Source organism: Achroia grisella, unplaced genomic scaffold (assembly GCF_030625045.1).
Source record: "Achroia grisella isolate CSIRO2021 unplaced genomic scaffold, CSIRO_AGI_Agris_v1 utg906, whole genome shotgun sequence".
In the NCBI taxonomy this organism is placed as follows: domain Eukaryota; kingdom Metazoa; phylum Arthropoda; class Insecta; order Lepidoptera; family Pyralidae; genus Achroia; species Achroia grisella.
Genome location: NW_026713064.1, coordinates 1,085,479 through 1,112,426, shown reverse-complemented (window position 1 = coordinate 1,112,426; position 26,948 = coordinate 1,085,479). Strand labels below are relative to the sequence as shown.

The 26,948-nt window shown below is 31.0% G+C and overlaps 2 protein-coding genes across 2 annotated transcripts; both read left to right on the top strand.

Moving 5' to 3' along the window:
• The first annotated feature begins 16,267 nt into the window (after positions 1–16,267).
• Positions 16,268–16,861, top strand: LOC131853730 (uncharacterized). Its single transcript, XM_059204749.1, has 2 exons — positions 16,268–16,279; positions 16,427–16,861. The coding sequence occupies exons 1-2, from the start codon at positions 16,268–16,270 to the stop codon at positions 16,859–16,861; spliced, it is 447 nt and encodes a 148-aa protein (XP_059060732.1).
• Positions 16,862–25,827: 8,966 nt separating this feature from the next.
• LOC131853729 (keratin-associated protein 19-2-like) lies at positions 25,828–26,245 on the top strand (the record flags this gene model as incomplete). Its single annotated transcript, XM_059204748.1, has 1 exon — positions 25,828–26,245. A coding segment is annotated over one exon (345 nt), but the record flags the coding sequence as incomplete, so codon positions are not given.
• Positions 26,246–26,948: the final 703 nt, after the last annotated feature.

Below are 26,948 nucleotides of genomic sequence, written 5' to 3'. Positions count from 1 at the left end.
TCAACAGGAAAGCCTGAATTTGCTTTGGCCACGCACGTGTGTCATTGTAATCAAATGGCAGACAGAAAATAATGGGGGACAAAAGACCTGATCTGTCACGCTCAAGGGCTGTGTACTTAACACTGTTCCCATTTTAGCTCATATGGCAATAAAACAGTAAAAACAGACGAATTACAACTGTACCTATATTACATTAAATTAAAGTTAAAATTCCCTTTAGTATACATTTATTTAATAATGGTATCATGGTATGGGCATGTAATGATTTAAGGAAGGTGTTACATATAAAGGCAGAGGAAGGCCGAAAAAGAGATAGATGGACTGTGTGTAAGATGATATGATAAGAAAGGGAGTAAATAACGAGATGACTGCGAACAGGGATGAATGGAAGAGAAAAACATATTATGCCAACCCCAAATAAATGGAATAAGGAACAGAAACAGATGATGATGATTATGTATTTATTTAATAACTGTCGCACATTATACGAATATATCCGCAATAAGTCGGGAAAAATAATTTAAAAAATATCACACTAATGTATAAACTTTAACGTACGATTTACTGATAACTGTTTTCCTCTATTTTCTAGGGAAATATATACATTGTGCTATAGCATTATACCTACGCAATTAAAACAATTGTTCGCAAAACGTTTGCTACTCGTATTTGGTTAATTCTATTTTATATTAGGTTAATAATCATCTTAGTTCGTATAAAAAAAATAAGAACGTAAAATCAAAGTATGTAGAAATGACTAATAGTGGTAAAAATACGTAGAATTGACGTTATATTTCTTCATTGGTACACTTGGGAGAACAGTTAATATTGTACATTAGTAACACAAATACTAATTGATCAGTAATTTTTAGAAATTAGTATTACTTCGATGAAATTGTTTAGAACGTAATATAATCTGCAGTAGGTATCAGTTCCTAATCCAAATACTTGAATTTTAATCGCTCACACTTGAAGCGCCACATGTACCACCTGTACACCCATGTACACCCAATACGCATAAAAAATATGACTAGAATAATAATATCAACTCTTGTTTCTAACAATACTACGTTAGCAATAGTGTAGAAGTACAAACCCAGTACCTATCATAATAATATTACGCCCACATCACATTCTACCAAGTCTGACTCTGTGTTCAATAGGTTAATGATTATTAAATCTAAACTTCTACTTGATAGAATGAGCGAAGATTTACTTGATTACTATTTAAAATGACATTATTGTCGTTAACGATTATAAACGTGCCAACACTATTAACATATGCTATATTGATTGGTTACACATTGTAGCCTGACCACGTCCAATCACGGTAACCGATACGAATCAGGGCCTTAAAAATAAGGTCCACGAATTCGTATCATTCGGGATAGTGATTAAATATATTATATCACATCATCATTTTTCCACCAATAAGGTCGTCGGCGCAATATTGCAATCGCTTACATCTGTTCGCAGCTATAGTGACCTTTATTGTATTGTATTGTATTCGTAATATATATATATATATATATATATATATATATATATATATATATATATATATATATAAAAGCAAATTAGACAAGAAAATTAGACATTTCTATATATTAGGGATAGGTACATGACCACAAAATTAAAGAATTATTATAGAATTAAAATCTAGTAAGTGGTGGTAAATCATTGTGGTAAACCAATGGTGACATAACTTAACCCATGATCCAAAGCCATCATCCATTTAAATCTAATATCATAATTTTAATAAACATTTTTGTTTCGAAATTTGATAATTATACTGAAAAGTTCTATCAAAATCGGGTTAGGGTTGTTCAAAAAAACATCAATATCATTTCAATCTATTGTCTACTGGTCAATTATTACAACATAGACCCAATTCTGACCTCCCTAGAGCTATCTCACTGTCTTTAGCATTATCCAGGTCATCACTCCGTTCACAAGGTCATATGCTATACTTGTTCGATTAGCAAGTTATACGAAAGTCGGTCTTCACATCGCAAGGTGTCCTAACTAATGACCACTCCGGTCAATATTCGAGAAGAATACAGAGAAAAACATATTGCATACAATTTATTTCTTATTCCCACACTCTTACAACTCGTACTACTTAACTATTCGCAGACTGGCAGGGTTGGCATGGCTTTAGGTATTCTGCGGGATAAACCCTTAAGAATCTACATTTAGAACTAGAAATAGAAATAATCTTTATATCTTTTCATATAAACTCAGTACAAACCCTTTTGAATAGTCGCATTTTTTTATTCTACCACTCATTCGGAACGCAGACTCATCACAAGAAGAATGAGCAAGAAACATTTATATTGCTTTTTTGAATAGACGTTGTTTAATATAAATAATTATACAATAACAATAAGAGGTATGCGATAATCAATATAGAAAGCGCTCCGCACTCATTCCTGATGCAATCAGATAATATTGTCAGCGCTATGAAGTTTAAATATTTTCTACAAAACATTATTTTCCTTTACAAACTGTTCAGTTTTATAATAATCTTTTTTACAAAGACCTAAAAAAATATAATATAATATCTAAAATATATTATTAAAAGGAGACCCGAGTTCCGAAGTTACTGGCAGCGTTCCCCGCACACAAAGTAAGTGCTTTATATGACATTTGGATCTCTTTTCAGGCTGATTTGGAACATATAATTTCTTAATCCTTTCATTTGTTTTCTTTTTATGAACAATCTGTTATTTTACTTGTAGGAATGGGTACTTAAGTTATTGTCCCACAATACCTACCAATGATTGAAAAACTATCTAGTTTTCAGGACCGAGAAGCTCCTGAAATTAGGACTTATATTAAAAATAATTGACACATACTCTTTGGTTACACTGAAATTTCATACGAAAATATTTTTTCTAATAGGGACTAAATATAACATTTATTTTTTATATTACTATTGGTACAAAGAAGCATACGGTCCATCTTATAGTAAACGGTTATCCTAGCCAATGGACGCCAGAGATACCAGGGATATCACGTGCGGGTTGCCGACCAATATACCATTCTTGAAAACCCCATGCTGTAATCTTGTGAGACAACCTCGACAGTTGGTTCATTCTACAATCTAAGATATTTTTATTCATTTCCAATAATTTTCGAAGAATTAATAATAAAATCAATAAGTCATTGATTCGTATACAATTTGGTCACCCCACTGCGCAAATTGGGTAATCGGTATCCACCGGAGGTGACAACCAGCTTCACCAAATGGCAATAACAATATAATACACGAGAATGCGAACACGATTTGTATTACACCGAATCAAACATGGCTACATAATAAAAATGAATTATCTTTATATAAAGTCTAATTTCAATAATACTAGTAAAACTAGTATCAATACGGAAAGATTCAAAATAATGTTATCAACTTGATAATTAAAATATTCTTACACTGTGCCTTCTAATTATTTGATGCAACATAATAAATATGTGTCTGAATCAGGAACATTTTAAACTTACGAACAGAGTCGTCTGCAACTGTCTATGTTGCTTAAAGAATTCCTGCGAAAATTTTGATCATTGCGATTTATTAGGTATTTTATGTTAGAATGTCATAAACATGTGTATACCCCCATTTTTAGCGCTTTAATTGTGGCGGTTCCAAATTATAGTAAATATATGTAAAATTAATACAAAGGTAAACCAATTATTTATTTCGATAAAAATAATTTTAATAATAAAAATACTTATTGTATTTTCCACATCAAGTATTTTTTTTAATTCACTAATATTTCAGGTCTCTATTGCAGTAAGTACCATGTGTCATCTTGTAAATTTATCTTGTATCCAACTTCCGGCATTTTTAAACCATTTTCCAAGCTTATTAAATACCGGTTCTGTATTAGTTTTAGCTTTATTTGTCATATTTATGACCACTTCCTTAAAATCCTTGAATGCTTTACCAACGTCATCTTGAACCGACAACTTTTGGTAACCTGTTCTCTCATTCCACCATATTGCATGTAGAAAATCGAACTGTAAATAAAAACATATAATTACATTGTTAATGGAGAATGATACATTAATATAGAAACTGTAATCTTCACCAAATCTAAAACAATAGGTATACCTGTTTATCACCAATAAGATATTGTAAAATTATATCATTTCTCATTATATATATACATTATATCATTTATCAGAAATGACCTATCTTGAGATTGGCGGATTTAACCCTACACCCCGCTCTCTTCGGAAATGCGCTAATATAATGCTAATACAAGAATAGGTATAGTACTAAATGTTAAATTTATTGATTATGATAATATGTTAATTCATATAAACTGCAACCATAAAACCAAAACACAATAATCCTGTTATAAATTTTCCTAATATTGGTAGATGTTTAGCTGAAGCACAGATAACATAATATTACATAGCTGAAGTAAAAATGGATATAGAATGTAGGAGAACATCTAACTGTACATTGTTCTTACTAAGACTATATCGAACGAGTGTGGACTAAAATCGAAATATATATCTACTATTAAGTATGTAGCTAATAATATTATTATCCCTGAAGCATTATCCACACGGAATATAGGTTGAACTAATAAAATAATTCAACAGAGTTTGAATACATTATTTATTTAGTTTTGAGTAAATGGCCGAATCACTCGTCTAATGAATTAATATAAGTGTTTAATAACTAGATAAAGGTTGTAATAAAAAAAATATAATAATTACCAGAAGAATGAAGCACAGGAATTTAATCTTCATTTTGTCAATTTTATATTATTTTCAACTAATAAGTACTTGAATCTACTGACACTAACTGTGGATGACTCGTTATGATTATTTTAAGTGGTATATATAGTTTAAATCATAGGCACGTATTAGAAAACGCTTAGGCACATATTTAGCACATTCTTAAAAGAAACAAACGTTATCTCTGTGAATGTTACAATAATTTATCAATTATAATATACTTAAGTTGTAAACTGACTTGTCTATAAATATATTTACTTAGGTAATTTTTACACAAACTGGTCTATGTGGCACAGTTTAAGTAAATTGGGGAATGAAAGAAGAATCCAATGACATTAAAAAAATCGAAATCAAAATAATTTTATTCTTGTAGATATATTACAGACTCTGATGATATGTATATCCGAACTGACGATAGATTTAAATCTATCGTCAGTTCGGAGTGCTTTCACGTTAAGAAGAACTGAGAAGAAACTCTTATTCTTTTCAAATATGCCTGTACGTGTTTTCCCTAATGTGAAATGAAAAATAATCTGTAGTAAACCTACAGATTCTTTTTTAATTTCACATTACGGAAAATAAAGTGACTATTATTATATAATTATATATATAGTAGATATTATGCTATACTTAGCTGTATTATATTATTATACACTAATATGTTTAATAACAATAATTTTCTAGCAGATTCTGAGTTAAGGAATTATGTTTTCACTTCACAGAATATATATACTATATACTATTGCAAATTTGTAACAACAGAAACTACATTTTTTTTATCTTCAGTACTCATTAGAAATTTTATGCCCTTCATTAAATACGCTAATGGAGTTTAACAGCTATAAATATAAGGAATTCACTAACTATAAAATTAATGTATTTAACTACATATGCACATATACGGTGTATATGTATGCATATATGGTGTGTCTAGAATTTTCTTTTTCAACCGACTTGTAAAAAGATATTGCAATGATTTTAATTAGCGTATGAGCTGCAATCTCTTCTCTAATCAGACGATAATAATTATTTTTAAAATACCTATCTTACAAACACCAACATTAAAAGCGTGTAATTTACTTAAAATATAAAATTATAAATGTTAGTACAATTTGCAACGCACTCTAAATGCATTTGAATTCTAACATATGTAAGTTTAATCATACTTCTGTAAATACCTATTAACGAGCGGAAATAGACCATTTGGTCTTGTTTCATGATATTTCCGTTCCATTTAGAACTGTTTATTGGTAAGAAAAAAAATTATGTATTATATAATAATATTTTGCACCCTCTAATTTATGTTTTTAATCCATAATTTTGTAATAACAATGTCTGTAGTAAGATTGGTGAGCAGACATTTCCGTCCGGCTTCATATAGCGCTAGGCTTGCAAATGTCACATGATATCTAATAATTCAATCACGAATTCCTGTTAACATTAAGTAAGTAAAGCATTTGATAAAATAACAAGAAATCAAAATTTTATTTAAGTCAAAAGTTCCTACCAAATGCTATATTATTTTATTCGTATCGCTTATTTTATTGTCAACGACTGTGGTCATCTGCTTCACCCCAATCAAATAATGCTCAATATCTCATTAACATTAAGCGGTCACTTTTTATATTTAACTACTAGCAACTACAACTAACTAACACTAGCAACCAATTTAAAGTAAAATTACTTTTTTTAGCTTTAAATTTACAAAATCGGTTTTATATTTTTTGAGTTTACCCACTCCAAAAAAAAACACACCCTCTTTATAATACTAGTTTCTAGAACAATGATATTTCTTAAGCACTGGTATTCGAGTTAAAAATACTAAATTAAACTAAATGAAAAAACAATAATAACAGTGGAAACATAAATATGGTTCGAACACCCACTTTAAACAAATATTCATGCAAATGACATGTGAGCGGTACTTACCTACTTGCTTGTCTTACAAACTTACTTTATCAACCCGTTAATTAAATACATTAAGATACTTACTACTTCCTATATTGCTGAATAAAATGCTATAAATAGATAAGTGAACACGTATAAATTCAGGAAAATTAAAAAATGTACCACATGTAAGTGGCTACAATATCTACAATGAAATCCAAGGTAAATAACATTACTCCTATAACAAAATTCTTAAATATTTTTGCTGACTCTAACATAATTCCTATAAATAAGTATACTTAATGTTCAGAAAAATTGAGAAAATATTATGCATTTTGTTTTCATGCGCGATGGTGGTTGTTCTATATTCGATACAGGAGGTAACAAATGGAGAATAAAAGGAAGGAGTTCAAATCAGGTCATTTACGCAATAATAGGTTACAACGAATCCCAGCACGAACCGGATTGACTAGCAAGAGTCGATCTAGCAAAGTACATTTCTAGAAAGAAATATTTTTTTATTAACCGTAATCTCCATCAGATAATCTATTCTAAGATAATGAAAATACTTTCAACTAATAGTGCTTACTGCTACTTATTCAAAAAGTGTGTATAGTTTTCACAGTGTTATAGATATAATCTGTTGACTATAAAACAATAATAGTACTATCACAAAACGTATCTACCTCCGTTTATAAATAAATGGATACGGACACGTAGGTTACGTTGATAACATTCAGCTTAGTAGGTTCTCCCCTGTTCCGGGGCCCATAAGATGCAGAGGTCAGATTTATTGACATAAGGAACTTTAATACAATAATACATACACGCCACGCATTCAGCAATTGCCTTGTCCTTATACTAGACTACTACCCTATTTAAAATGGAAACAAATTATAAACCGGGTAATATTTCACACTTAGAAAAATTACCCAACAAGGGCTGTGATCAGAGTTTTATTAATTTCGTGTAGTTCACTTTATGACTTTGGAACTAAATTAAATTAAAAATTAAGATAGCTAACAAGTTAACGCTGTACCTTATGACACCGATAACATAATATTACATACTTATGATAAGTGGTAACTCTCGCGAGACAACAACGACAAATACACGAACAGGACCACAGCCATCACGTTATCGATTTATCATCTGCGACTTATCCATTGCCATTCAGAATGGCAATATTAAGGCTCCTACTATTTTATAGCAGACTGTTCTATATTAATACTGTATAATGTGCTATTTCTTTACAGAAATTAGTGATCTTCATCACTCTAATATGCCTCATGAGTGTCTTTCATAAAACAAAAGCAAGAACAATCAAGAAAAGAGATGTACCATCAGCCACTCCAACTAAAACGGACACCAATGCAGGAAATCCATTTCAAAATTTTCAAGCTAACACATTTTTAAATAAATTTCCTGATTTTCTGAGCGGTTTGTCTGGTGCATTAGGAATTAAAGGACCCTCAAATACCGACAGCCCTTCAGAAAAACCAGCGAAGTAATGGGGCGTTTCTTTCTTTAATAGTTACAATCTTCACCAAAGGGAAAATAGGACAGTTACTTAACTATGTAGAGTATAGACATGTAGGTACTTAGCAAGTGAAGTATAGTACATTTTATGCACAAATGTAAAATAAAAACTAATTAGAAATAAATATCCAATAGACACAAAATGTCATATTATTGATCAAAACACAATATTCTAACATATCACACACCTATTCTCGAGCTGGCAATAGAAATTATTTATATACATAACTAAAGTAATTATGTAATAAAAAAATACCTGTTAGTACTAGTACTAATAATACCTATAGCTGCCTTCGAACAACATTAAACTAAAGTTTTAGCAAGAAAACCACTAAGTAATTGGCATTTTACCAAATATTGAATTTTATCTAGATTTAGAATTTAGAGCTAACTACTATCTATCGACAACTAACTATCTATAGTTGTCGAAAAAATGTTTCTTATCAACATAATATAATGAGTACCATTATTATAGTATTATCTGACAAATACTACAGAATGAATATCTTAGAGCAAAGTTTTACTGATACATAAAATTGTATATAGTTTTATCAGGCGCTATAAGAGATAGATTAATTGTGTAGTTTATTTTTACAAAATGAAAGAAATAAAAATCTACATGTAATCAACTATTAAGAACTAAATAGGTTATTTAGTCCTTAATAGTTGATAACTTGTTTAAATCCATAATCTAGGTATTGTCTATGTAAAACCTTTACAATTTATAAGTTACAGGTTTCACTGTAATCTTTTGAGGCTCCAAACATGATGTATCTACAAGTTAAATATTTGTTATACTATAGCATTGTTAAAAAAAAATTCAACACAAGCTAAATGTTTGACTTCATAAATGACATTTATCGGTAAGCGGCAATGCCTTAGCTTAGCAATCGGATTAATTTTAAGAAAAAGTCAGTTACCTACCTACTCCATTATTCAAATTAAAGAGGACATTTTCATTATTATCTACATTGATTTGGGGGTTATTGTCACTAAACATTCATTATGGTAGTCATCATTGGATAATCGTAGATCTTAAGGGGGTCTTCCTATATCACATAGGGTTGAAAAAATCGATTTTTTTTTTTTCATAAATTGCTCCCTTAACATGTCTAGAATACGGTAGTAAAGCGATTTTAGAAAATTCGAAGTCGTTTTAAAATACAGCAGGTAAAAGAAAACAGCGGTTCGGAGCGGTGAGTTGGCAGTTAGAGACCGGGCCTATTGTGTACCGTCGGCTTTAAATATTTTTTTATTAATATATTTGTTTATACAAGTTTAGACACGTTTCTACAGACTTAAACAGAAATTTCTATTGTTATAATATTTTACCGAAGTTATTTTAGTCTTGGTTGAACTTCGAAGAGAGCAACAGGAACAAATTATTTTTTTCATAATGAGTGGACGGAAAGGAAGTACGAGTGGAAATGTTCATCCTGGTCGTAGTAAAAAAAGAAAGTTTAGTGGAAACCGTTTTACCCACCAAAATGATAGCAGAGTTTTTAGAAAGAAATTAACCGTAATCGGTATTTACATCAGATTGGCCAAAAAACTTAAAAATAACATGAACATGAATGTTCCCATCGCTTCGAATTTGTATATTGCATTTTGGAGTGTTTCTGTATTTGCTGCAATCTCTGAAATAGTTATATGTAAAACTTGTAAAAGTGACGTGTCTATTTCGCGATCAAGTTTCCGAGGCCTAGGCTTTAAAATTAATTTATCGTGTGAGTGTGAAAAACAGACAGTTATAAACTCAGGCCCGTTGATCGGAAATGCATTTGAGGTTAATCGTCGGTTTGTATTTGCGATGCGATTATTGGGAGTTGGTCAAGAAGGAGTAAATCTTTTCTGTAGCTTTATGGACATGTGTTCGGGTGTTGCAAATTCTACTTATACTGCACTACTGGAAAACATTCATATTGCTACATCTTCACTGTGTGATACTTTATTGGCATTCGCTGTTACGCAAGAAAAAACTATGAATGAAGAATCAGGAAAACCACAGGATGATTAATTGGTCAGGTGACGGTACTTGGAAGAAAAGAGGCTTTTCATCTCTGCCCGGCGTATCTACGTTGATCGGCAAGTACACTGGGAAAGTTTTAGATGTCATGGTCATGAGTAGTTTTTGTGGTGGATGTAATTTGTGGAAAAATAAAAAAAAAAACAAATCCTTTAGAATACGAGATGTGGTATGATCGCATGTAGATGAATGCACCATAAACCATTCCGGATTCCGGTAAAATGGAAATAAGTGCCATCACGAAAATGTTTCTGAGGTCTGTAGAAAAATATGGCGTAAAGTATCTAACATACATTGGCGAGGGTGACAGCAAAACTTTCAAGGGCATCCTAGATACTAAACCGTATGGAGATACTGCGGTAACAAAAAAGAATGTGTGGGTCACGTAGAAAAGAGGATGGGAACACGACTTCGGGCTGTTAAAAAGGATAAAACCAATAAAGGAATAGGAGGAAAAGGAGCAGGTAAACTTACTGATAAAGTTATCCAAGAAATTACAAAATTCTACGGATTAGCAATTCGACGCCATCAGATTCGCTTGAAGATATGAAAAGGAAGTTTGGGCAACGTACTATCACAAATGTTCTTCTGATGAAAACCCTCAGCATCAATTTTGTCCAGAAGGCGAAGACAGTTGGTGTAAATGGCGTAAGGCTGAAGCTAATAATGAACTGGACCAATTTCATCACGATAAACCACCTCTAATTCCGCAAGTCCAAGAAGCTATCAAACCGGTTTTCGAAGATTTATCGAAAGACGAATTATTAATTCGTTGTTTAGGAGCAAAGACACAAAACAATAACGAATCTTTGAACACTTTGATTTGGACTTTCGCTCCTAAACATCTTCATTCTGGAACCAAAGTTGTTGAAATTGCTAATAAAAAAATACTTAGCAGTTATTATCTTTAATGAAGGTTTCAACAATTTTAAAAGTTATGTCGATTATGGGATGCCCTGTTGGTCGTGAAGCCCAAGCGTATGTTGAGAAACGGGATGAAAATTGAATCTTACGCTCTGAGCGGCGCGTAAGTGATGTCGTTAAACAAGCCAGGATTGACTCAAGAGCTGAACAATCTGCTTTAAAAGAGTTTCACGAGGACGAGGAAGGAATACTCTATGGACCAGGCATCGCCGATTGAGAGTAAGTTGATATTTTAATAGTTTTTAACGGACTTGAAACTTTATACGCGTTTTTCTCAAAACTGTGTTTTTCAAACTTTCCTCCATTGTATCTCAAAACGGCTGGACCGAATTAAAAATTTACAGGGCACACTCAATATATGTAAACGCATGGAATGAACTATTATCAATCGAAAATTTTCAAAACTTCGATTTTTTTATAAAAAAACAAAAAAAAAAAAACGCCTAATTTGCAACTTTTATTTCAAATGTCTATCAAAAATACAATTTTTTTTATATTCATTTGATTATAGGTCATTCCGTGCTTTTAAGCCTACAAATTAAAACGCCGTTTTTTTTTTTTTTTTTAGATAAGCCAATCAGCCGGAATCGTGGAGGAATGTTTGACTCTTTTTTTCGAGACATTGTTCAGAAGCGCTGTAACTCTAGTTTGACTTAATATTTTTAGCTGAAATTTTATATTTATACTGTCCAAATATGTGTTAATAAATGATAAAAAACTTTTCAAGCTCTAAATATTTACTGGTTATTGTCCTAAAATATCCCTAAAAAACAGGTAGTCATCATTGAAGACCCCCTTAAATCGGTCTTATTATGATTTACTGATTGTTATTCCTTAGAATATGAATTAGTTTTGAGGATGCATAACTAAAGATATAATTAACAAAAGTAATTTTTTCATAATGACATTATATAACAGTACTGGTACTTTCAAAATATCTTAGAGTAAAATTACACAAACATAAAACAAGGGCACAGATAAACCCATATGTGACTACTTAAAGTTGCAATTTCCTTTGTACTGATAGCAGTAATTGCTGTTGGTGATGACAGTTCAGAATATAATTTAGAAATGCATATAGACGCGTCTCTCTTCGTTTAAACTTAGTTATAGTTAAGAAACCAGATACTAAACAATTCGTAAGTTACATTACTAATATGCATTCTCTTTTTCGAAATCTGTTATTTGTATTGTTGTTCACTTTGACGTTTGCCGTTGAGATTGAAAACAATGAAAAATATACCGAAGATATTCGCTATTACATATGGCAACCAGTTTTGGATCCTTATGGAGACCGTTCAAAGCCAGTGAAGAAGGATCCTAAAGATGAAGGCAATAAATATTATTATCCACCGAGTACAGGCAGACCCTATGATCCTAATAACCCAGCGACGTTTTTCAATTGTCTATTTACATACCCGTATTATATTTACGGAGACATGCCAACAAATCGTCCAGTATTGTCATCTACTGACTATTATAACTATTTTCTAATGAAGAAAGAAAAACAGGAAAGCCCATACACTGGCTACAAATATTAAGTAAGGTTAATATCGAATATGAAACAAACGTATTATTTTATATAACTTTTTATGGTGACGGTATATATAACACATACAAATAAATTTATACTTCTTGTAAAAGAAATCTTTTTTTGATGTTATAAATTTAATATTAATCTCGTTATTGTGTGTATATTCGAATTGGAGTTTTACAAAAACAAACAGAAGTTTTCATAACCGGCTAAAATGTCCTACAGCAATAAATGATTATTGATTTGATCTGAATTAAATCAAAAAGTTGACTCGTTACCTCGATGACTAGTAGATACTATTGAATTTGATGGCTGTGAGTGTACATAACAGAGTAGCGTATAGGATAATTAAAATCTATGTAGAATGCATAGGCATTACCCTCACATGTCTATAGCTCTTATGGAAAAAGTCTCGCAATTCATTTTTAAGTAAATGGCATTTTTAGTGAAAGTTTTCGAAATTAATTGTACAATTATGTAGATTTTTTTTTCTAAGAGAAAAGATGCATGATGTTAACACATGTGCTAGTGGTACCTATACGCTGGCGGAGCACATGTGAAGAACGATAGGATAAACATGAAATCTGTTAGTACATTGTGGCGAATTCATTATACAACCGTCTTTGAATCATCGCTAGAGTACATTGCTTGTACTCAAAAATTCTCGTATATTGCTAGCAATGGGTCCACTAGTGAGTCCCGCACATTTCAGTAACAAATAGAGACTGGATATTTCTTTTTTGTATTAAATTATAAAACAAATACAGGCCAGTATGTTAGTCATTCGAAATATAACAAAAATATTTGCGCAACACGTTTTGAGATAAACGTTATAAATACTCCGTATTTTCCTATATATTTGTGTACATTGTATCCTTCAACATTTCGCACTTTGCTACTACTACATAGTCATAAATGTTTGTCAAACATGGCAGTGGCAAGTGTTTTGTGGATTCCCGCAATACAGATTCGTCTAGTGCAGGTCCAATATATACCAGCTGTGTTATTGATGTGTAAATCTTAAAATAAATAAATAAAATGTAATGAAACTTATAAAAGTAATAGTGTATTTTAAACGTGTTACATTTATTATACCATAATCAATGTAGGAAAAATCACTAAGGTTGATATTTGACAATGTTCGTCCAAATATTAATATAATCCAATTAAAAAAAAACAATATTGTCCAATTAGCAAGTCTTTTTTTAAATAACTAACAATCCATAAAACAATTTTCATATTTTCGAATTACTTTAATGCTGTTGGCCGCAGCTGGCCTTTACACCTTCACCAGACGATTGCGGGCACATTCAGATGGCACTCCAAATCTGCAAAATGACTTACGGAGCGCCTAAAGGCCAATTCTCGCCTGATGGATACAGTTTAGGCTCAGATCGTCATAATTCTCAACCCTCTCTTAGTTTTAATTAGACGGATGATCGATCGAAGGAGTGAGTAATGGACTTGATAATCTCAATTATCATTCCAGACGACTAAGGTGTTATTCCTTCTAGCCTATAATTTTAATTACTATTAGATATATATTTGTCACCCCTCAAACCATAACACCGCTTACAAAGCAAGCTATTTAACGGCAAAACGTGAGACACAGGTACGAGTATACTAAATCAGACTCTGCCTCGGTCGTTGTCCTTATTAACGTCAAATTATAAACAAGCATGTGTAGATAAAACTCACAGCGGGAACTCACAAACAGTGTATATTAATTTTCCCATCTGCCAGGTGCCTATATTTTATAACATTCTAAAACTTGTTCCATTAGTTTCAACTAATATTTCACTTCTATCTAATAACATAACTAGTTAAGCCTGCGACTTTGTTTGTGTGATGATGTTGACTGATCGGGACAAGAAAAGCAGCTAAATTTAAAGTAACTAATGGGTAGCCTCCCCTTATTGATGATAATAATCAATCGGTATTAGCTCTGGAAGTATGGTATATTTTCTTACCGACTATAGCCTAGATGTTAAAAAAGTTTCTCTCAGGTTAGTACGTCAGAAAACGTATCTCAGTAATACAACCTACTAGTATATTAATATGTTACATACCCACAATTACATTTACATTTGTAAAATGTATGTATGTTATATATATTAATGTATTTATTGAGTAATATTTGCAAATAAAAAGAAAGTCATATTTACGGTTAATTTTATAAAAGAATGAATGACAAGAATAATAAAGGTACCGAGAAATGAACGAACAAAAAACTCTCTTCACATTTTATAATATACTTAATTACGAATGCTGTTTTTAGCTATAAGTTAGACTTAAGCCAGCGGGAAACGCCAAATCCGTAGTAAAACTGAAGAAGGCCAGATCGATTCTTAGGTTCTATAAATATATCAAAAGCGTACTAATTAAATAATAATTCCCATAGATGTCACAGCTTGACGTTAAATTTTACGAGAATTATTTGCTTGAAGTGTGTAACGGACAAAGCATCTCAAACGCTAAACTTCAATAAATATGAACGAAGCCTTCATCTTCTTTAACAACTAGGGAACAGGTAAATATTTACTAATTAGTAAATATTGTAAATTACTAAAAGCGCTGCTATGGCCGAGTGTGGAGACCCCAAAGATAATAATTTTATTATTTTCTATATATGTTAGTACTAACAGTAGGTATATATAACATGGGCCAATATTGTTATATAAAGTATTTTAAAAAATATATTGATTTACTAACAGAAAAATAAATAAAAATGGTAATGATTATTCTAAAATATGTATAAATTCTAAAATGTATATAAAAATCATCGTTGAAAATTTGACAAAATATAATGAGAAGACATTTGTGGCATGAAGTTCCAATAAAAAAAATATTAAAGTCGATTCATCTAGAAACAATATATTTCAACTTATTATGAGGTACCTACTGCTTTTTAAAGTCGGTTTAAAAGTTAACATAATTGAATACTAAAACTACGTAATGCGTGATAACCTTCAAGTTCATCCTGAGACAGATAATAACGGTAAACGGGCTTGCGGTAGACTCATATCCTTTTTAAAGCATATAACTTTACATATCTATGATTTTTCGCACAATTGTAGACTTAAGTCTTTATATTTTTGAGACGTCTTATGCTCAACGTGTAAGCAAAAAACATATATGCTCAGTTCTCGTTAAAGTTTAAGAGATATGGACGAGAAGTTATTGAGTAATATGTCTATTTTCATACATAACATATAAATAATATAATGTTTATAAAAATAACACCCACATTTTATAAAATTTTCGGATTTTTCATGTTTACAGATTCTTATTTTAATTTGTAAATCTATCCTATAAAGGACCTCTTCAAAATCTCGTAGCCCATAGCTTTTAATCAGAATAAGTAAATTCAGTGCAAATGAAACAAATCACTGCAATTTGGTCCAAATATAATAATAATTCATGATATTATGATTATTATGTATATTTGATAATTCAATAGAAACTTTGAGAACCACATAATACGTCACTTTTATAAACTGGAAATACACACATGGCTTCACATTATCTATTAGAACCTCGTATTTAAACGAATTCTATATAAAACTCTGATCAGTTTTGTACTATGTTGTGCAAAAGACGTAACAATGGCTGCTAAAGTAAGTTAAACACAATCGAAATAATAAAAAATATTTTATTTCACTTACAATTAATATTCTATAAATTATAAAAAGATATAATTCTAATACATCATTAAAACTACATGTACCTACTGTCCACGGGAACTAAAAAAATATATTTTTCAGATTCTCGTAACGTCTGCAATTTTGGTGTTACTTGTAAATATTTCTCAAGCTCAATTCGGTGGCAACCGACCGGGAGGCTTCGGTGACAACCGACCCGGGGGCTTTGGTGACAACCGACCCGGAGGCTTTGGTGGTACCCAACACGGTGGTTTCGGTGGCAATCGACCTGGTGGTGGCGGATTTGGACAAGGAGGATTCGGTCAAGGTGGTTTTGGTAATGGTGGATTTGGTCAAGGACAAGGCGGATTCGGCCAAGGTGGATTTGGTCCTGGTGGACAAGGAGGCTTTGGACAAGGAGGATTTGGATCTGGTGGACAAGGGTTTGGACAAGGCGGTTTCGGTCACGGACAAGGCGGATTTCCCGGACAAGGTGGTTTTGGTCAAGGTGGTTTTGGTCAAGGTGGTTTTGGAAGACCTGGACGCTATATTAACTAAACTATAAAAACTACATGTGTAAAAACATATTTAATTAGTGATTACTAATAAAATGTTACTACGATTTAAAAGGGTTTTCTTTTAATACTTATTCACTTTTTTGATGACAAGCTATCGCGACTAAAACGTGTGGTACTAACGAAACGAGTCAACAATTGTAAGAAAAATTCACCAAACCGTGCTAATATACCCCTTCTGGTAGAAGGAGGAATTTCTGGATTCGCTAATTGAGTTTGGTCAATATTTGGCACTAATAAATTCACTCTCCTTGGACCAGATTCAAAAATAGGAGGAGGAGGAGGCAGATTAATTAGATTTGAAAAAGGATTTACAGGTCTTGATTCAGTGATGGCAGTATTGAAACGAAAAGGTGTAATAGTACTTCCGATTCTGTTAGTAACAGGTGGTGGAGTGATTATAGTTGGATTAGACATTAGTGGTGGATCTGATACTGGTACAGCTCCTATAGACGAAGGTTGGAAAAAACTGTTTTGTATTTGGGTAGGTTGTGGTGTCACATTTGATAATAATGTTGAAGATGCACTATTTACTTGAGTAAGTGGAGTGAGAAAGTTAGGGCCATCAGGAATATTTTCATAAACAGGTGCTGGAGAAATAGGTTGCAATGGTATTATAGTTGAGATTGGAGATATTGAAGACGGTGAAAAGATCTCATTATTCAAAACTGATGGAACAGTCACAGGAGCGGGTGGCGGTAATACTCCGGGTCCTAGGTTTGACACTAAGGGAATCACTGGATTAGGCACATTATTGATTGAGTCTGCCTGTCTCCTTGTAATGGAATGTCTTCTGCCATAGGCTCCAAATGGTCCCCATTTTTCTCTAGTAAATATTATTGGCTTGAATTGAAACGGCTTCAAAGAGATATCAAAATTTCTTTTTATACTTATTCCTTGTAACAGAGGTACACTGTTTACACACACAAGCCATTGTATAATGACTAATATCATACATATCTGTAAAAATGAACACAATTGAAAATAAGTATACACACACAATTCAAACTAAATTGTTAATTTAGAATATTTTCATTTTTAAAATACCTGAATTGAACGTGTCATATCGCACTGATTGTTACTGCAAAAATAGAATATCTCTTAGTAACTTCACCATAATAAAACAATTTCGATCTCAATTGAAAGATTAATCAACATAATCATTTCACGATCTTTACAATAGCACGCTAGGACATCTCATGTTTATAATTAGTAGTTCAAGGCAGGCCATTAAAGACAATAATAAGTGCCATATAAATTAATATTTTTTCTAAGAAACTAATAAACTTTTGCACTACTATATTTAAATTTTTCTTTTAACCTTGATTTTCATTACTTGACATTTAGCATCATCGTAAATTGTTTGATGAGTAGTTGCAATATAAATAACAAAGTTACGTTGTCGTATATAGTATTACAATTGTTGTGTAATAAAATATTATGTCTGCAATCAGCGTTTGTAATTATATCTGTCAATGGAAATAGATAATTCTCCCATATCTCCAAAATATACTGATGTATACCTGATTTTGACTAAAATATTTTGCTTGTTGTCTTGCAGTACTACGTGTACAGTTGTACAGCTATGTCGGTATGAAGGCATTTATATTTCACAGTTAATAATTTTCTTTTCACATGTATTAGACAATATATAGCTATTGTACAAATAGGTGCCTTAAATGTGCATAATTGCTAATGAATTTTATACCAATCTTACCTCGATTATTTCACAGACCGGATAGACAGGACGAGACAGGGGAAAGGGGATTGTTAGTAATGTGGACTGTTGACCCAGGTTGACCTCTACGCGGTTCCCCCTGGAAACCATCGTGATAAATTCCTTGTGAATTTGTCACGTTTGTTGTGTTGTTGCTAACTGAACCAACCTCATACTCATCAAACCCCCACTGGTGCCCCGCCAGCGTATAACGTTAGCATAGGTGGGTTTAATCATATTATTATCATCTAGTAACAAATATTAGGCAGGTTATTAAATGGTAGAAAGATATATACACATATATAATAGACGTAGAAGAAGATAGTTGTTTGTGATTATAGGAATTATTATAAATTAAAAGAAATTAATGTAGGTACTCTATAGAGCGATGAAAAAACAATATTATATAATTAATTCGACATTGACCAAGATAATATCTGATGCGTAAAATATCAGTGCATTGTTATATTAATTACAATCGAGTAGTAGATGAGATCTGAATTACCAGATAGACTAAAATGCCGCATGAATGCTGCACGATTCAATACAGAAATTTAATAATCTGCCAATTCAAGCGTACTAATCAGTTAGTACTAATACCTAAAACCAAAGGTAAAAATTTCTGCGGACTATGCAAAATAAAAGTATAAAGTATTATACGTTTGGTTTGATTCGATATTAAGAGTATATCCGATCTAGACGATGGAACATCTAAATTTAGGATTTTATAACGCCTTTCATACGTGTACATTAAAATAATGCAATACTTAAGAATGAGAAGGACTTTTTGGAATTTACTTGTACCTACTCGAGAAATGAATATACAACTTCTCATATGAACCGTCGCAAAACAGTTTTTTTTTAAAGGCTGTGTGCCACTTAACAGTGATATAGCTTGCTTGTGTTATAACATTTTATGCTTCCGAAATGGAAAAATGTGAGTATCATAGAGATTACATATATTAAGAAATACAATACATATAGTAAGAATAAAAAACATTATCTAGAGTTTATTCTAAATTATAGAATATTTAATTTAAATAAATCATTATTGAATGATCATTATATTACATTTGATTACTATTTCAGGACAATGGAAATCTCAAAATTATATTCAATCGTTCCCCTCATAGTCTTCGTAGCTAAATGTGATGAGAGAATATAATGACACAAAAATTTTAAAAATCTGCATGTGTGTAAGAATTGTATTCAGAAATTAATAATGATATTAATGTGGTTATATGTAATGAGATTATAGAGATAGAATTAGAATTAGCTAATATGTACTTTAATTTGAAATGGCAAGTAAAGTATGACCACGAAATTACCTAAACTACAAATATAAATTTACGAGTAGGAATATAAACACTTTAGGATTAATATCTCCAATAAATTACATATAACGACACACAATACGATCACGTATTTCTACGCATCTTGTTACCATTCCAGGAAGCACAGTTGTAGATGCTTTTAAACTTTTCTTAATATCTTCGTTATCTATATCCCTTTCAGTTTGTTGTGGTAAATAATCATTGTTATTTTGTTCTGTATGTTCTGATGTTACAAAATTATTTGACGCTGGCGGTCTCCGAGAATTAGTGAAGGGACCATGCATATATCCACACTCTAGTCTGTTATCACGCCACCGGCAACCATCAGACATATACATTGCTACGTCTTTGCCAATCGTCTTTCCCACATTTTTATTAAATCCACAAAGCAATCTGTCGTCTAACACATTACAAAGACTACTATCAAAATCATAAGGACAGCAGCGTTTTCGAGGTCTCCGCGGAGTATTCTCATTTATTAAGTTTCTGTTGTGAATGTCATTTAAAATTTTCTTTTCTTGATTTTCTATTATCGTTGCTGAAATATGATTATCCTGAATATTATTATCCCCGCAATTATTGGCTTCAACTATTGAAGATAATGTAAGGCATACCTGCAAATTATTTATAATTTAATAACGAATTCAGTATCTCTACTATATTGTCATTTGTTACATTAGTACTAATAAACACAGCCATCATCTACAATGTAAATCAAAGTCTATTGAAATTGAAAATCAACTAACTAACCATGATTGATTTTACATCGCCACCCAACATTTCTCTTATCAAAACGTCTACTCAACTTATCCATTGCAATTAACTTTTAGCAATTTTAACAAACAAGTACTGGCAGCAAATACACACACCATTTTTTACGTTACGGAAATGGCAAACTGTTGCCTATAGCAACTCCTGTGGCATGTGTTCCTCTGAGAACATTTCGAAATTTACTTTATAATTTCAATGTCATCCATTGAAATCTAAATACTAATCTAAACACTAGTAGCATACAGAGCAAACTACTTACTGATAAATAATCTTTAAGATTTACTGCTATCTTTTTGACTCTTTGGCTTAGTACTTAAACAATTTGTTATAATTAACAAATATGAGAATATCATTTGATGAGTAGAGAGTTTTACGTTAGTCATTTTTACATACCATATGCATACCATTCACTTTTGACATCATTCAGCAAATGGGCATAATATATTCTTATTATTGTCAAAATATTTACAAATTATTATATCTAACAATGATAATGGAATTAAATCGAACTAATCAGCTCCTGATTTACTTTTATATTATAATCATGAAAATTAATAATTACATGCCTTTTATTTTTACAACATAGTATATAAAAAGTGGTCACATTGAAATCTTTATACTTTATGAAATTCGTTAAAAACATCGTAGGAATAGCCTCACGAATAGCTTTATACTTTATAAATCTACTCATGAGGTAAAACCTACAAAATTATTTTTTTTAAACAAAAACAGCTTACAGTATTAAGTCAATACTCTTGCAATATTCGGTAATTGTAATTTATAGTTATTATATGTATTTATACTAAAAAATGAGCTAACAAAATTAAATTTGTTTAAGTAACCAAGTCACAGTCCTTTTTAAGAATTTGTTTTCAATTCTAAGTCCGTCTACATTTATTAAATTAAGATCGAGATAATCTACTTTAATGTTATCAATATATATATTATCAGCCCTTATTTTTCTCCAACGTTCGTTTCTTTTTATTGCACCTTTAGACAATCGCCATTACTGTTTTCTAGCAGTTCTTTTAAATATTTTACTCTATGTATCGTTTTTGTTCATAAAACTTTGGACACTCAGGGATCAGATTTCATTCAATATTTTGGGTAATTTTGCATATTTAGAATTAGCTAAGGTTTTTTTAAACTCTCTTTTTTTATTTTTTGTAATAACTATATTAGCAGCCGATTCTGGGCTATTCGGAAGTGTTGGGTATGTCTGGCAGTTATTACTCTTATATGTAAATTCGTTTTGATTTCCTTGATTTTTCATTCTGATCACCCACATAAGATTCTGCAAAGTTGAAGTGACATCCTTATTTTTGCTGTAATTTAAGAATCACAGCAGAAATAAAGAGTATATATTCTGCCATCATACATAATACACAATAATATTGTACCTATACCTAATAATCTCAGATAAACGGCAAATCATCTAGTTATTTAAAGAATAACAAGCAGCTACTCTTCGTATCTAAAATATAATAAAAATATACTTGTACTTAAAGTGTACATATTCGTACACATTTTCCCAGTTGTATTTTGTATCATGAATGTCCATTCTTTAGTGAATTTAAAATTTAGAAACAAGTAGGTAACAATGCCTATTATTTCACAAACAAGTGTAATAATCGGGTTTCCTACGACATATATTTAAGCAGATGAACTTCTGAAAAATATAGAATACATACTTTATCATGAACTAAATATTTACAGATGTTTTTTTTATGTCAATTTGAATTGGAGACCTTTTGTACCTTGTTCACTAAAGCGCCTGCAGATTAAATCAATGCAATATATATTCTTGTCTACATATCACTATTACCAAACTCAAAGTAGAGTATTATTTGAAACTTTCGCGTTTAAGACCCGATTAACTATAATAATAAAATAGAACGTCTCTGTTAATACTAAATATTGCTTTTAAATTTCGTTTATGTCATTAAAAAATTATCAATATTCCGCCAAAATTGTGAATATAAATTATAAGACATTGTGTAAAATGATGCTTTCATTGTATTAAATATATCTACTATAATGCTATCTGTAGTCGAAAGGAATCGATATTAATCTCATGATAACTTACCGAATCTATCAGTGTTTACTTCATTTCATGAACATAACAATGCCAATAACATTATCGGTAAGTTATTGAAACAGAATTACCAAGCTGCGTAGTCAGTTTTTTCCTGTAAACAATAGCACAATAACTTAATATAATTAACACAGTTTCAGAAGTGATTTATTTTTATTGAAGGCGTCATAATAAGTAACTGTGCTCCAAAACTTGGCCCATACATGTCTGATTCTTTACTTATGGAAGCTAATGAAGTAATACTAACATTAAATAAAGTACAATTTAATTCAAGTAGACTAGTAAAAGCTAATATAAAGAGAATAGAAAAAGGAAACAATTAAGATATAAAAAAAACTTGTTTTGGTTATGAATATCATGAAACGAAATGCAGAAACGTAGATAATTCTTTGCGGTTATAATAAAAACATAGATGATAATAATAAGACAGTTAAACAATTTATTGATTTATTAGTAAAAGAAAAAGTAACAATATTAAGTATGAGTTCATAATTATTGAAATCGTCTAATATAACAACTTTACTAAATGCTTTGTCAACTTTAGCAAATTCTACAAGTACAGTAACATCTAATACAACAGTTGCTCTTATAAAAAAATGTATCAGTAGTATAAAAAAACCCAGTAACATAGTGTGTTAAAAATAAATAATCGAGTAGTTGGTTATGTTGTCTAATTATTGTGGTCTAATTTAAAAATTACATAACTGCATAATACAATATACAATTCAGTAAATAATATAATTATTTGTATTTTTGTTAAAATAAAGGGAAACCCCACTTATTAATTGTTATTATTTAAATAATATTAATAAAAATATTTGTAGCAGAAAATATCAGATCCACTTAGTAGAAACCTGTTTTTAATCTATTTTACAATTCTAATTTTTTTATCGAAACCTGTTCAAAGTATAACGGCTTTTAATAACAAGATGCAAGAATCTTATCATGTTATCATTTCAGGTCGTCAATAGGTGATCTTCAATTATTAATTTATTAGCAGTTATCCTCGACTTTGCCTGTATTTTTATTTAGAACTAGCTACCCACCCCGGCTTCGCATGGACAGACAAACTGACAGCCACGCAGTCACACATTAGCCTGCAGTATACTGATATTTTTGATAAAAAATACTATAGTAATAATTCCGCACTAAATTAGAATAGGCATGCAACACATATAAACTAGATAAAACTTAAAATGCAACAATAATTATATTTATCATGAGTTTCTTCATTACTTGGTAACATTACAAACTATGGAAATAAGTTTTAATACATAAGGCATTGTCAATCAAAATTATCAAATTATTTTGTTAATTCACGTACAATTGCATATGCGTAGTTATGCATCTTAAATAATAACACAGTGTATGTGTTTGTTATTCCTTTTTAATATAGATAGCACGTAAATGAGTCGTGACATTTGAATTTGTGTATAACATATACATAGTTCTTCCAGTTCTCATGTCCTCGTGTATCTTAAGTTAGGTCAAATAGGTTATATTCAGGGACTTCTCTTATACCTGTTTTGTTCAAGGCGGATATTATCTAATGGGGTATGGGAAGTATCCTGGTAGGATATTTTTTAGATCTTGGTTGTTTGTATACAAGAGTGGTTGATTTATTTACAGAATCCAAGCAAATTTTTATCAAACAACAACATTAATTATTCACATGTGAAATTGATGAAAAATTAATTATTTTCGGATATTCGCAGAATACCTACTATATAATTAACATAATATATTGCATACTATTTAAAATTAAAATGTTTTTATAATTAGATGATTATGACCTATTCAATGAGAGCAACAAATGTTTGGTGTTTATAATTGTGTCTACGAGTGTTTACATTTTTTTAAGTATTTAGTTTACACATCAATACTTATTTACTGCATTTGGAAGTAGTAACTTTTAAATCCTTTTCTTCTTTTAGTCAATTCATATCTTATTTTAATGATATACTTATTTTACTTTTTAGGTGCCGGGAACATGTATCTTATTAACATGTTGTGGATCATAAATATCCGACATAAATTATATATAAAATCATATTTTAGGTTATCTATAATTACACATTCTGACTTGTACATAATGTACATTTTAAGTATTTGATTACTCGAGCAAGACTGTAAAAACGGTAGTTAAGTATAAAAGTCTAGTGTGTTCTGTCTGGGATAAAATCCCAAGGTTAAAAATATAAAAAATAATAAATGTTTCTTAACTTTTTAAATAATTAAATTAATAATAGACAATTAATGCTTATATTTTTTATAAGTATGTTGTGTAAACGGATTTTTATGCCAGCTAGGAAAATAAGCATGCTAACTAAGTAGTGGGTGCAATTGTGTATCTATAGGTAATTACCTGATGCAGTATGCTTTTGCGGATGTCCATTTATTTATTGTATTGCTCCGTCTTGATTTTTTGATTGATGATCAATGTACAGACAAACAATATATTCCCTACATATTATAATATTTATAAACCGCCTCTGTCTATATTCCATTTTTACAAAAATAGTCCTTAAAATAATGGCCAGGATTATAAACTTTTTGATAAAAAAAATGTTGCAAACGATATCAAGGATAGCACAGAGTCGGTTATTTACCTGTGAATCATTGGATACGAGTCAAAGATGGTATAAATAGGTGACTCCCGCACCATGGACACATATTCTATAGCAAGGACGGCAAAATGAACACTGTAAGTAGAATTTTCTACAACGTAGACCTATTCGCTACCATAATAAAATAATTTTACAAAAAACAGTACTAGTATACTTTTACGTGATATTTATATAGAAATATAGTATGAATTTTAAGTGTGTACTTAACCTATTAAAATTTAATTTAATTTTGATCTTATCGAAATTTTTACTCAAATTTTTAAGCTACTTTCTCGAATTTTTACTCTAATTTAAAAAAATCATTTTTAAATTCAGTATAAATAATATAATACTGAAAACATATATTAGTGAACAAGATTTTTTTAATAAATTGTTACGCAATCGTGGCTTGTTAGAATATAACAAATAATATTCTCTTTTTTTCAGTTAACTGTGTGCTTCATAATTTATAGCAGTCTAGTACTTGCCACAGCGTTACCCCTTGAAGAGAAAAAACAACTTGACAGCGATGCTCTCGAAACTCTAGAACCTTCTGAACATCATTGGCCGGGTTATGGTGGCTATAGATATGGTGGATTCGGCGGCATCGGCATCGGATTTGGCGGTTTTGGCGGTTATGGCGGTTATGGCGGATATGGCGGATATGGTCGCGGATTCGGTTACGGAGGTGGATACGGCGGTTACGGTGGTGGATGGGGTGGCGGATACGGTTACGGATATGGTGGTTACAGAAGACGTTATTGGGGTTGAATCAATGATTTATAATAAGTTCGCTTAGTTATAAGTATGAATAGTTATGTTAATAAACCTTTAAAATAATTAACTCTTGCTTATTCACAAATATTGTAGAAGAATCTGCAATTTTCTACCTACATTCACAAAATATACATGTCTATATCTAAACATAAAATTAACGAAGAACACACACAATACAAAAAAAAAACAAATACTCAAATTTATCTCTTTCTTTTGAAGTCCCTTTATATTAAACATATTTTTGATATATCTAATTATAAATTATCCTATTTTCTAATTACCCCTTCTCCTTCCAAAAGGTCGTTTGTCGGAATTTTTTTCAATGTCATACCTAAAGAATTATGCCATACCAAAATTTTGCTATACATATTCGTCTGTCTAATGAAAAAACACTGTTGATAGACTATCATACGGATACTGATTCGATTCTGTGTTCCATTTTCATTTTGGGTAATCCCTTTCTACCCAGTGCTTCGGGGAGCTGGTCCAATTCCCAGACGCTCCATGTTTCTCCAAACACTCCCATAACTCTGTATGTGTTCGTAAAAAACATCCAATTTTTATTTTTTGGCTAAAGAATTCGTGCAGAATACTAAAAGCACCACTGATGTGTATTCGACTAAAGGAATAATAATGACAGGCAGTTTTAAACCGGTTTCAATCCATCTTTCGTCTACAAAACTCACTTCATAGTTTTATTTGCTCAATAATAGCGCCCATTAATTTCACATAACGTTGCATTTGTTGATATCTATTATATACCATAATTG